This window comes from Rhinoderma darwinii, chromosome 2 (assembly GCF_050947455.1).
Source record: "Rhinoderma darwinii isolate aRhiDar2 chromosome 2, aRhiDar2.hap1, whole genome shotgun sequence".
Lineage (NCBI taxonomy): Eukaryota > Metazoa > Chordata > Amphibia > Anura > Rhinodermatidae > Rhinoderma > Rhinoderma darwinii.
In genome coordinates, this window is record NC_134688.1 from 314,229,481 (window position 1) to 314,243,796 (window position 14,316).

At 42.5% G+C, this 14,316-nt stretch overlaps 1 protein-coding gene across 2 annotated transcripts in view; it reads left to right on the forward strand.

Annotated features, from left to right (window-relative positions):
* Positions 1-14,316, forward strand: part of PARL (presenilin associated rhomboid like) — a 133,297-nt gene that overhangs the window by 52,294 nt on the left and 66,687 nt on the right. For both annotated transcript variants that reach the window (XM_075853539.1, XM_075853540.1), the window contains 2 exons: positions 4,159-4,207; positions 4,305-4,400. In XM_075853539.1, coding sequence (XP_075709654.1) covers positions 4,159-4,207; positions 4,305-4,400 — 145 coding nt within the window. The remainder of the gene's footprint in view (positions 1-4,158; positions 4,208-4,304; positions 4,401-14,316) is intronic.

Genomic DNA, 14,316 nt, shown 5'->3' on the forward strand with positions numbered 1-14,316 from the left:
CTGTTTGGGGTATCACTTTCAATGATTTCGACCCCCCTATCAAGACTTCCTCCTCCATATCATTCAGTATTTCTTCTGAGGCCATTATAGGACTCGTATTCCCTCCTACTGCTATATCTTTATTTTTTTTAACCATTTTAAACTCCATCTTTTTATTTCCCACTCCCGTGCCCCCCTTTATTAAATGGGTGAGAATACCGTACTCCAAACCAGTTGCAAGTTTTGAGGTGGAGGGTATGATCTCTGAACCCTTTTCCCTGGGTAGGGGCATTATGCAGTGGTACCCTCTCGTTCCTGCTTCTTGCCCTGGCGGTGGAGCCATTGGCGACCCCGATACGGTGTAATAAGAACATCAAATGCAAATAATCTTGGCAATTATTGTGTGTGAATAATTCCCGGTTGGTACTTGCCTTGTTGGAATTCTTTGAGCCCTTTCCTTGGAGAATTTAACCCCTTAGTGACCAGGCCCTTTTGCGCTTTAATGACAAAAGATTATTTTTTGTTTTTTCACTGTAAAGTCGTTACTTTTTTTTTTTGTGCCGTCGACATAGCCGTATAAGGGCCTGCTTTTTGCGGGATGAGATGTGTTTTTTAATTGCACCATTTTTGTGTGCATATGATATATTGATTAACTTTTATTAACTTTGTTTTCAACTATCCTAAAATAAACAGCTATTCAATCTTTTTTTTTCACATTGTAAATTTACGCTGTTCACTATGCGGCATAAATAACATGTTCCCTTTATTCTACTTGTCGGCATGATTACAGGGACACCAAATATGTCTACGTTTTATGTTTTCCTATGTTTGAAAAATAAAAACCCTTTTCTTAAAAAACTAAAAATAAGAAATTAGTTGTTTTTCAGTGCTGCATTTCAAGAGCCGTAACTCTTTTATTTTTCTGTCGCTTGTAGCGATATGTGGGCTTGTTTTTTGCGGGACAAGGTGTAGTTTTCATTGGTAGTACTTGGGACTTATTGATTCACTTTTATTATATTTTTATTATATTTTTTTTATTGAGGGAATGGGAAAAAAAGATTTTTGCCTCTGTTTTTGCGTTTTGTTTTTTTACGCCGTTCATCTGACGGGTTAATTAATGTGTTAACTTTATTGTTTGAGTTTTTACAATCGTGGCGATTCCATATACATTTTTTTATTTTTTTTGTCCCACTAGGGGACTTTACCATGCGATCTCCTAATCGCTTATATAATGCTTTATTGCCTGTCAGCACTGTTGGCCTAATAGGTAGTCTCTGAATTCAGACCTGGGGGCCTTTGTTAGGCCCCCGGCTGCCATGGAAACTCAACGGCGCCTTGCGATTTCTTTGCGCGGGCGCCGGTGGGGTGACACAGAGCTCCCTCCCTTTGTTAAACACATTAGATGCTGATGTCGCTATTGACCGCGGCATCTAATGGGTTAAACTGCCAGAATCGGAGCCCGCTACAATTCCGGCAGTTGGGGCAGGAGCCTGACTGTGTATAACAGCTGTGCTCCTGCCGCTGATCGCGTTGGTACACTGGCAGTACCAACGCGATCAGAGTGGCGGATATATCTGTCGCTATGCAGGAACTAGCACCTGCTTGTGACTGATATATCCGTCGCTCGTCGCTAATGGGTTAATACTATTATCCATAGCAATACCCCGTCCCCTACTGGGTTTCAAAAATTTAGTTTGCAGACATGTGGTCTCTCAGGGCCTTCATATGCTGCCTTGTTAGCCCCACATCAATATTGACCTTTTCCAGCTTACTGGTCAATTAAGTTTTGCAGGAGAGGGTAGCTGCTAGAAGTTGGGCTGTCAACTACTTAAGTTTAAGCTCAGGCTCATCTGAAGTTGGTTCTGACGCTTCCTGACTGATTTCCCCGCATTGATCTCTATGGGGGAAGTGGAGAACAGACATATTCTTGCAGATTTTTCACGGCCGTTAGGACTTTATTTCAGCGTGACATGCTCCTCGAGCGCTACCCTCTTTTCCCTTTTGTCACCTTTTCACAGGATAGCCCCACCACTGACTGAAACATCCAAGGGCCTTACTCGGATGTCTCGGTCAGTCCTATAGACTTTGAATGGAGCGGCAGCATGCTTGCTTGTCCACTTCTCCATTCAAATTCAGGACCCCCACTCAAGTGATTGGTGGGGCTCCCAGCGATCATATATTTATCCACCTATCCTTTTGGATAGGTTATAAATCTCCTTTGTGGGAAGACCTCTTTAATTATTATACACTCTTTTGGACATAGGGCAAAGAAAGAGGTGGAGTATGTGTCTATGTAAGAGAGTGTGAAAGAGGCCTTATTGAATGAAGAATGTGAGGCTGTTAAAACCTTGTTGGTGGAATTAAGAAGGAAGATAAACACTAAAAAACGTGTTTAATGTAATCTGTACACCCCCATATATCACTGAGGAGATGGAAGGTCAGCTACACAAAAAAATAGTGTGTTGCACAGGCTGGTACAGTGGTTAAATGGCCGCTTTTAATTACCCAGATATTGATTGTGGTCATGGTTCTGCTTTTACTGCAAAGGGATCATTTTATTGACTGATGCTCAGTTAGTTCTGGCAATTTAAAATTATGCAGAGCTGGTTGTAAATGGAACGGTTTAAGAAAAACTTGGTAACAGCAACCGTAATTTAATTTTGCGTGAACTATAAAAAGCAAACAGAGATATTAAAATGTGTGAAAAGGTGATAAAGCTAGCTAAAATACAAATAAAAAGGTGACCAAAGAAAGCAAAAAAAAAAATTCTTAAGTATAAGCATGTACGTAAGACCGCTAAATATTGGGGTAACATGGAGTTGGTCACTGGGAATGAAGAGAAGGTTAGCTATGTACAAAAAAAAGAGAGTAGGCTGTGACAGTACTGTTAATACATCAAATAATAAACTGAGGCTGGTTTCACATCTGTATCGCCAGAGCAATGAAAATACCAGCAGTGCCAATTCTGTTTTACGACACTGTTTCTGTCAGGATGTCTGGTTTTACGGAAACAATAGCGCAGCACGTTGCGCTATTGTTTCCTGTATTTTCGGCCGGATCTGTGACTGAGGCCTCCAACGCAGATGGGAACAGGCCCGTAATTGGCTGAATGTAAATCTAGTCCATATGAAAACGTGAGCGAGGCATTGGGGCGGGGCCAGATGGGTTACACAAAGAGTTCTTAAAGAACTCCGTTCAGTTATCTCTATACCACTGTTGATAATATTAGAGATTCTCTAATGACTGGCGTAAAGCAAATGTGCCTATTTTCAAAAAGTACTCTAGGTCTTCCTTGGGTAATTATAGATTAGCGCACTTAAAGAATTTAGAATTATCACCTAGTGATCGATAGGGGTGCCAGCAGTGATCAAACGCTTATTACCTTTCTTGTGGATAGGTGATCATTCTCAATTCTAGGACACTGCCGTTTTAGGGGTTCTCCATGATGTATTGCCATTTTAGGGGCTATATATATATATATACATATATATATATATATATATATATATATATATATATATATATATAGAACGACCATAGAACAAAGTAACGGCACCAGGGCTTCAGATTAGATGAAACGGTGGATTTATTCACCTCAAGTGAGCGACGTTTTGGCAGATGCACCTGCCTTTCTCAAGCTACTATATATATATATATATATATATATATATATATATATATATATAAAAGAAATTTTTTTTTTTTTACTTCGCCCATTTGAAGGACCCATTCTGGCTTGATGTATTTTTCGAACAGCCTGGCGGCTTCCGACGCGTGTACCTGGTTTCCTCGGTGCAATGCACCTGCGCCTGAAGCGGCCAGTCTGTCAGAAAAGGACGCCATGGATATCTATCTGGCAAGAATGGGCATTATTGGGGAACAGCCACTGGGATTGTTCACTCGAGTGATTCCACCTCCATGACTCAAAGAACCTAATTTCACGTGCGGTGTTCAAAGTATATCTTTCAGGTACTGATTATACGTATGGGGACATGTGTAGACAACGATTTATACACATTATAACGCACTCGTGGCGGTTTGGGGGCCTAAATTCTCCTGACAGGTTCCCCTTTTATCCACATATTCTCTCTTTCCCTGGTTAAACATGTTTGTTTTTTTAACTATACTAACTAAGTAACGGAGAACAAGTTCATGTGGTCTCTTCATCTTCCTTTGTAGGTAAATCAGTGGTGGAACAGCCTGAGTGACGGACAGAAAACTGTTTCAGGTAATAAATTGTGGACAACAGTAAATTACTTGTTTACTTGAAAATATTTTCTTTTTCAATTATTTTCCCATCTAAATCTCTCATTCTCTTTTCACAGGCATAATTGCAGCTAATGTACTTGTATTCTGCCTTTGGAGAGTACCCAACCTCCAGCGCATGATGGTCCGATACTTTACTTCCAACCCTGCATCTCGTAAGTGTGCTCCTCTCTGTCCCATAAACATTTTATTTTAATTGTTAAGGTTTATTTGTTATATTGGGGTCACAGACCGTGTGTATACGCTATTACCACTGGGAGGCTTGACACTAAGAATATAAAAAGTGACTCCCTCTACAGGATATACCCTGCCCACAGACACTGAGCTATTCAGTCTTAGCTAAGTGTCCATAGGAGGCAGACACTTCTGCTGATAGCAGCAGAGTCTACCAAGAATTTTCTTTTTTTTTCCTTTTTTTTTTTTCATCATTAAGAACTATGGGCACAGGGTCTCCCTGTTTTCCCCTCTTGGCAGGCGCACAGTGTCATGTGTAAATGCTCTTATGTCCAACCTGCCTATGAAGAAAAGAGGGACAAGAGTGTTGGCTCCTCTGTCACCCACCAGCCTAAGGAGCACCTCTAGCATTTACCCCACCAGTGTCCCTTCAGCAAAGGACGTAACACTAGGAGGGTGCTCCTGCTGGTCAGCACATCTGGGTGATGGAGACCAGGGTGAGTGTTACTTAACCGTCTGCCCCCCCCCCCCACCTCGGGTCTCCGTGTACTGTAGCAGCCTACTCCCTGGTGTTTTGCTTTTGCCTAAACTGCGCTCTTTTGCACTTTTAGGCCAGTAGCGCTACTACTTTATGGCCAGCGCCACTACGTCGGAGGCACCATTTTGCGATTTACTTCACTCTATCCTCCAATAGCGTTGCAGCACTTTTTTCTTAGCTATCCCCTTATGGGGAATCGGTCCTCTCTCTTGATTGACCGGTCTCACATGACTTCCAGCATCCAATAGAGGCGCTCCGTGGGCAGAGCTTCAGAGCTCCCTATTGTTCTCCTCCCTTTGGACGGACGCTGATGGGGCACACCGGTCCTCCTGAACAGAGCTGCTGCTTCTTGCCTCAGGAAAAATGTATACTTGTAGGAGAAAATATTGGGATTTTCAGAGGCCCTGCTAGTGTTTTAGCAATTCATGCTCTGTTTTGTTTTTGTTTCAAAAAATAAAGGCTTTTATTTATACCTCCTGATCAAAGGGGACTTTTATTAGTATGCAAAAGTTGAGCATACTAAGCTACGGCTATATTCCTGCTAACCTGTTTTATTTTGAGCATATTACACCATGAAGCGCTGTTATTCCCATTTTTTTTTTAGATTTTTTTTTACCAAGTACCACCAGTTTGGAAAGCGGGTCAACCCCTTGCTTCCTTCAATTTACTCTACAGGTGTCCTAGCCTACAGGCACAGTTATTTCCAGGCAGAAACGTGCATTATCCTAGCAGAACTAGTCTCAGGCAGTAAAATTACAGTATTTATCAGTGCTAGGTGAAGCAGCCAATACTCCCTGAATAGGATTACCCCTTGCTGCGCAATTTGAGTATTTCTTCCTTCTCACTGTTTCAGTGTAAAGTTGAGTAACCCTCTGTATTGCCATGTCTGGCCCTAAAGGGGAACCCTCACTCCAGACAACCTTACGTAGTTACATAGATAGTACTGTTGAAAAAAGACATATGTCCATCAAGTTCAACTAAGGAAACGTTAGGGTTTATTATGCCTGCTCCAAGTAAAATGCAAAATTTCCTTGTGGTCAGTCTACTTTCTTATGCGATGCATGCTGGCCTCTGTACCCCTGCCACCCTTTCACCCCTGCTGTAATGGGTGCGGATCTGGAACGGGCCATTTCCCTTTTCTGGACTGCCATGACTGCGTTATAATGTGTATAAATCGTTGCCTACACATATCCATATACGTATAATCAGCACCTCAATTCTTGAAAAGATGTACTTTGAACACCGCACGTGAAATGAGGTTCTTTGTCATGGAGGTGGAATTACTCGAGTGAACAATCACGGTGGCTGTTCCCCAATAACGCCCATTCTTGCTTGTAGATATCCATGGCGTCCTTTTCTGACAGACTGGCCACTTCAGGCGCAGGTGCATTGCACGGAGGAAACCAGGAATATGTGCCGGAAGCCCCATGGCTGTTAGAAAAATATATCAATCAAGCCAGAATGGGTCCTTCAAATGGGCTAAATATTAAATATTACTCAGTCCATTTTAGGTGGCATGTCTGCCCGCCTGCCGAACTCTTGTTCTGCCTGTCCCCATATGGACTCTCCGTCCATGTCTTCTCCTCGTGACAGGCCAGCAAGCAGACCAGATCCTCTCATGTACCGTTATTTTTACTGTCCTCTTCTGTTTCACCTCCACCATGTAGGCAGGGTATTTCCAGTTCTGAAGTCAGGTCTTGTGCCTCCTCTTCCCCTAGACAGTGTGTCTGACGGTGAATTGTCTAATTCCGACTCAAATTCAGTTGGTAAGGGTTCTACCCCTCTTCCCACCTTGGTGAAGGTACTAATTCGAGCTATCCGTGACACACTTCAGGTCACTGATTCTGTACCTTCCACTGACTCCATTTCCTTCCTTCAGCCTCAATGCCCTCAGGCTGTTTTTTCAGCCCACTTGGAACTAGAGGGTATTGTCTTTGAGGAATGGAAGCACCCAGGCAAGACGTTTTCTCACTCTAGCAGTCTGGATGTTTTCTACCCCCTTGAAGAATGCAATTCTTCTTCTGCATGGGTGAGGTTTCCAGCAGTGGATCCTCTGGTTTCTAGTTTAACCAAGGCCACTACCTTGCCGATGGCGGATTCCATTTCCTTCAAAGATCCTAATCATCGCCGCGTGGACTCCTATGCTAAAACCAGTTCTGAGGCCTCTGACTATGCCTTTCACCAAATTTTAGCTTCTGTTTGGGTTAGAGGAACGATCACTGAATGGGCACACAAACTCCGTCATGGCCTGCTCTCAGGTCCACCTCTGGAAGAACCGGTTGACCTGTCTCACTTTATCTCCAATGCATCCAGGTATATATGTGAAGCTGCCCTTGATGTTGCTTGCCTTGTGGCACGGTCCTCTGCTTGCTCTGTCGCTATTTGCAGGACTACTTGGCTCATGTCTTGGTCTGCTGATTCAGCATCCAAGCGCTCCCTGACTGGTCTCCCCTTTACAGGTTCTCGTCTCTTTGGGCTATGTTAGATGAGATCTCAGTAGCCACAGGAGGCAAAGCACCCATCTTCCTCAAAATATGCCTAAGTACGCTACTCCGGCCACAAAGGCGTGTCCGGGTTTTCGTTCCTTTTGTGGTTACTCCAACACCACATTCCAACACCACATTCTCCAGTTTGCAGACGGACCAGAATTAGAAGGCCAAACCTTCCTTAAAGTATATGCAACCTGGCATCCCTGAACTCCACCGGTAAGGTTGGAACCGGCAAGGCCACTTCTGTCTGAAGGCACGCCCCCACTTGATTCCCCTCGGGTGGGGTGCAGGCTTTTGCGCTTCAAGCACATCTGGCTCTCTCACATTTCGTAAGCCTGTTTCCAGGAGGTGGTATCTTCAGGATACAAATTCGAATTGCCAGCCTCCCTCTAGAGCGTTTCTTTCAGTCCGTTGTTACACAGTCCCCCTCCAGGGCGGCAGCCTTTTTGGGCAATAAACTCTGCCTCTTCAGGAGTTTATCATTCCCTTGAGCCAAATGTTCTATCGTTTTTATTCCAACTTTTTTGTCATCCCCAAAATGGACGGTTCGGCCCATCTCTCATCTCAATTGTCTCAACATGCATTTTTGGGTCTGGAGAAATTTTATGCGAAAATGATAATCTGTTATATTTCCATGGATCGGGGGATTTCTTTCTTCTGTGGACATCGAAGATGTGTATTTGCACATCCCGATCTGCAGTACGCACCAGCGCACTCCCTTGGGTTTGCCAAACGGTCTCGTCAGTACCAATTCGTGGCCTTTCATTTCAGTCTAGCCACAGCCCCAAGAGTATTTACAAAGGTTCTGTCTGTCGTGACGGCACTTCTTCGCACCAGGGGGGTGTCAGTCACCCAGTACCTGGATGCATTCTGATCAAGGCTCCCTCCAGGGAGTATAAGAGATGGCTCTACAGATCACTCTGTAATCGGTTTGGTTGGATCATCAACTGGTCCAAGTCTTGCCTTTCTCCTTCACAGTAGATAGTTTGTTTTTTTGGGGGTCGCCTTCGACACTTGCTTGGCGAAGGTTTCCCTTCCTCCGGAGCCTCTTCTCGTTCTTTAGGACAGACGCCAGTGCCATCCTCACTCTGCCTCTGCACCGGGACCATGGTGGCTTCAATCGTGACTCTTACGTTTGTTCAGTTCCACAGGTGCCTTCTGCATTTGCCATTCCATTCCCAGTGGGACAGATCATCGCTTGATCTGAAGTTCATACTTCCCCTCTCAGTCCACCACTAGCTGCAGTGGTGGATCACTTCTCTAGTCGTTACCCGGTGCGCTATTTTCTCCCTCAACTGTCTGATCCTCTCCCTGAATGCCAGCCTCAAGGGATGGGAGGGCACTTTTTGGAATCTCACGACTCAGGGGCTGTCGTCTCCACAAGAGTCTCCCTTCCCATCTTCTGGGATTGAGAGATCTTTTATCTGTGCCTCCTGCACTGGACTTCGTTTCTGTCTGGACACTCTGTGAGGTTTCAAATGGACAATGCCACTTCCGTGGCTTATGTAAATCACCAGGGTGGCACTCGCAGCTCCACAGTGATGGCTGAGGCTTCTAGGGTGCTGGTCTTGGTGGAAACTCACGCTCTGGCTCTCACAGCGGTTCACATTCCCGGGTCGAAGATTGGGTCACAGACTTTCTCGGTTGCGAAACGGATTATCGTGGAGAGTGGTCTCCACGCCAAGATGTCTTTGACCAAATTTGTCTCTGGTGGTGTAATCCGTACGTGGACCTGATGGCCCCCAAGCTCAATCGACGGGTCCCCTGCTTCATTGCCCAGGACCCAGAGGCCTGCACCATGGATGCCCTCGTGGCGCCACAGTCCGACTTCAGTCTTCTGTACGTCTTCCCTCCTCCGCCTTTCCTGCTACGGCTCCTACGACGGCTCAAGGCAGAAGGGATTCCTGCCATTCTGTTAGCCTCTTACCTCTCTGTCCCGACCTCTCTCGGGGACCTCCCCCTTCCACCTGAATTTATGGTCGCTACGTTTAACAGCATGGATGTTGAGGCTGCCGTTCTGAGGGCTCGTGGGTTTTCAGACCGTTATCCTCACTATGCTTAAGGGTAGGAAGTGTTCTTTAGCCTGCATTGGGGGATTCCTGCTGTTTTGGCACCTCAACACCTCTTCAAATCTGGCATGCTGCCTAAAATATATTCTAATAAAAAAGAGGCCTCAAAATGCACTAGGTGTTTCTTTGCTTCTAGGGCTTGTGTTTTAGTCCACGAGCGCACTAGAGCCACATGTGGGACATTTCTAAAAACTGCAGAATCTGGACAATACATATTTAGTAGTATTTCTCTGGTAAAACCTTTGGTGTTACAGAAAAAAAATTGAATAAAATTGAAATTCAGCAAGAAAAATTAAGTTTGCAAATTTCACCTCCACTTTGCTTTAATTCCTGTGAAATTCCTGAAGGGTTAAAAAACTTTCTAAATGCTGTTTTGAATACTTTGAGGGGTCTAGTTTTCAAAATGGGGTGTTTTATGGGGGTGTCTAATACATAGGCCCCTCAAAGCCACTTCAGAACTGAAGAGGTACCTTAAAAAAAAGGCTTTTGAAATTTTCATAATAATATGAGAAATTGCTGTTTATGTTCTAAGCCTTGTAACATCCAAGAAAAATAAGAGTGTTCAAAAAACGATGCCAATCTAAAGTAGACATATGGGAAATGTGAACTAGTAACTATTTTGGGTGGTATAACCGTCTGTTTTACAAGCCGATGCATTTACATTTTCTCTACGTTTTGCAAGTTTCCACCAATAAACACTGAATATATCGACCAAATTTTATCACGAACATGAAGCCCAATGTGTCACGAGAAAACACTCTCAGAATCGCTTGGATAGGTTTAAGCATTCCGACGTTATTACCACATAAAGTGAAATATGTCATATTTGAAAAATGTACAGTGGGGCCTAAAACATTTTCAAGCAAAATATGAGTCCAGAAAGTCTCCGGGTGCTCCCTTCGTTTTGGGCCCTGCCGTATGTCCAGGCAACGCTTTAGGGCCACAATGTGGGTATTTTTGAAGACAGGAGAAACAGGGTGATAGATTTTGTGGTGTGTTTCTTCATTCTCATCATAGCTTTACAAAGAAATCGGTCTTCAAAGTGATACTTTTAGGAAAAAAGTGAAATTATATTTTTTTACGCCTGCTTTGCATGAATTCTTACAAAAAAACTGTGGGGTCAAAATACTTACAACACCCCTTAATAAATACCTTAAGGGGTGTCGTTTTAAAAATGGGGTCACTTGTGGGGGTTTCCACCATTCTGACACCTGTGAGCCTCTGAAAACCTGGCTTGGTGCAGGAAAAAAAATATACTTCAAAATGTATAAAATTATTACAAAATTTGTAAGTCTTCTAAATAGCTTTTTTTTTTTTTTTTTTTTTTCAAAAGTGCTGCCAAAATAGAGTAAAGAGATGGAAATATATATTTAATAAAAAAAATTGTACAGTATGTATGTACATATGTGGCCTATTGCAGTTAAAAATAGGGAAAAATTATAATTTTTACAAAATTTCTTCAATTTTTCTATTTTTTAATTTTACGCAAATCGTATCAGTCTACTTTTACCACTAAAATAAAGTACAACATGTGACGAAAAAACAATGTCAGAATTACTTGGATATTCAAAACTTTCGCAGAGTTATTTTCTGGTAAAGTCAGACATACCAGATTTACCAAATCTGGCTTGGTCATTAAGGTCCAAACAGGCCAGGTCATTAAGGGGTTAATAAGTGCAATTCTATCAGCTCTTGATAGAGGTAGTTTGAGCCATACATGTATTTTTTACCTTATTTTAGTGGCATTATATTTAAAGCTATATTGTTCTCTATATTCCCATCCATTTTAACTCCTAAATACTCAAAACTCTGTGAATTATTTAGAATGTTAAGTTCCCCTATGGGTTCAATATTCATTTTATCCAGCTGTAAAGGGGTGGATTTCTTCCAGTTAAAGGGGTTCTCCACTTTGGACAATTCCTACTTGTTCGAAGGTTACCTTAACAATGTGCTAATCACAAAGTGTCCCCCTTCTTGGTCCTCCAGCGATCAGCTGTAATCTGTGGGGAAACCTGGCAGTAAGCGTTTAATAACTTAAACTAATAAATAAACTTTTTTTTTATTATCATTTTGAAATGTAACTTTTTAACTTTTGTAAATTTTTGTAACTTTTTTTTTTTTTAGTCCCACTAGGGACTTGAAGATCCAATTGTTGGATCGTTGTTATAATATCCTTCAATGCTTATGTATTGCAGGTTATTATACCTGTCGGTTTCACACTGACAGGGAGCATATTAGGTCCTGCCTCGGCGGTTGTTCCCGGGTGATTCTAATTTACTATTTCAGCGTCTGCTACAAGTGCTAGTAGCATTGCTGTCCAAATCTTAGCCTGCACTTGGGAGCAGTTGCCACTTCCCGAGTGCAGGTGGGGATTTGGACAGCGCTACTGCTGCGCATGCGCAGTAGCAGCTACAGGCTTGTAGTCACACCAAGCACTCGGGAATAATTGGAAGTTCCCGAGTGCAAACGGAATAAAGCGTGTTCATGAGAACATTGAAAGCGGCCACAAAGCCATACTATGGTCATCTCGACCATAGCTGGAGGAATAGGTTATGGTCGGATCCAAGGGCAACCAGTAATACAACAAAACTTCTGATAGAGGCATGGTAATATATCTTTATAACAGTACATTTTAGAAAATAACATGTACCGTAATTGCACAAATGTAAAACTGCCATTTATGGACACATTTAACTGTATTTTAGTTTGTGAGAAAACCCCTTTAAGTATGGAGAAAGAATATCTCTAAAGGACATGTAATATTAATTTATTAGGCCATCTGGGCCTGCAGCTTTGCCTCTTTTTAAAAAATTAATAACTTCTCTAACCTCAAACTCAGATTGGTTTGTCCAAAAAATCTTTAGAGACATGGGCGAGATCTAATCCATTTTTTATGTGTTTTGTCTCTCGGGTACTTGGATTATTTACTCCCTCTGATCCATTTAGGTTGTACAGTTTACAATAATCTGCAGGGGTGTTGACAATGGCCTGGGGTGAAAATCTATTTTTCCCTTTGCTGTCTTCTTTTAAAAAATTTATTTTTTTCTTAATAGTATAAGTTTTAGTTGCATCACTTAAAATCCTGCCTGCTTTATCTCCTTGTTTGTAAAACCTAGCTCTTTTTTTCCACAGACTTTCCCTATAATTTTCCAAAAGTGCTTTTCATTTGAGAGCGCACTAGATTAATCTCATGCAGCACACAGGACAGCTTAGTATTCCTATATAATTTTCCATCGATTGAGCGGAATGAGGGCTTATTTTTTGCGGGGCGAACTGTAGTTGCTATTGGTACCATTTTGTGCTACGTGAGACTTTTTGATCACTTTTTATTAAATTTCTTGTGAGATATGAAGTGACCAAAAAACAGCGATTCTGACGTTTTTTTAAATATTTTTTTATTTTTACTTACGGCATTCATCGAGTGCATTAAATAATGCTATAGTGCAATAGTTCGGACTCTTACGGATGCAGCGATATCAATTTTGTAGGTTTTATTTTTTTACATTCCTTCAGAGGAAAAATGGGAAAAGGTTTTTATTTTTTTAACTTTTAAATGTATTTATTTTTTCTTTTTTTTTTCTTTTACTCAAACATTTATTCAACTTTTTTTTCACACATTTCATTAGTCCCCCTAGGGGACTTGAACCAGCAACCGTCAGATGGCTGGTACAATACACTGCAATACTAATGTATTGCAATATATTGTCATTTTTACAGGCTCCCGTTGAGCCGTGCCAGAGACCCGGCTTGGCAGGAGATGAAGAAAGACAGTACTGGGGGCCGTTATTAGGCCCCTGGGCTGCCATGACAACCATTGGTGACCCGTGATAGCTTTGTGGGGGGGCGATGAGCTTTCAGAGGGGAGCACCACTTGTTTATAACATCTTAGATGCTGCGATTGTGCTTGATCGCAGCATCTAAGGGGTTAAACAGCCAGGAACAGCACAATTGATGTTCCTGGCTGCTAGTCCCGTGTGCCAGCTGTAAAACACTCCGAACATTACCTTCCTCACCACGACGCAATAGTACGTTGTGGCACCGAAAGAGGTTAAGCCTGTCGGACAGAATTTTCGCAAAAAAACTTTATATCCGTGTTCAGGAGGGATATAGATCTATTTCCCTCCATATCACATTGGTCTTTTCCTTTTTTTAAGACCAGAGTGATAATGGCTTCAGACATTGAATTAGGGAGTTTCTCCTCTTTATATGAATCCTTCAACACTTCCAGCAATAGTGGAAGGATAGCATTCCTATATTTCCTATAGTTTTCAAACGGTAGACCATCATCCCTAGGGGCGGAATTACCTGAAAAGGACTGTAGCGCTTCTCTAAGATCCGACACGTGATGGGTGCTTCTAACAAGTCCCTGCTCGTTTCACGAAGCGATGGAAAACCTTTCTGTTCAACATACTGATCGATCAGAGATTAATCATCCCTGAGGATGATTCATACAATTTCCCAAAATGATCAAAAAATCCCCCCCCCCCCCCGTTATCCTCCTCCTTCTCTAGCAACGCTCCCATTTTATTTCTAATACAAGTGATATTATTTTGGAGTCTTTGACTGCCAATAATTTGTGATAGGCAGGTACACCAGGTAAACTACTAAGACCCCATGTACACGACCGTGAAAAATCTCCATAATTTCGGACCGCAATACTGTCCGCAATTACGGATCCGTCTAGTTCTATTGGCCGCGGACACCTTTCCATTCCGCCACGTATAGGTGTCCATGCCGTAGAACCGTGCCGGGAAATATGGAGCATGTCCTACTTTTCGGATTTTACGGGCCGTGCTCCGAT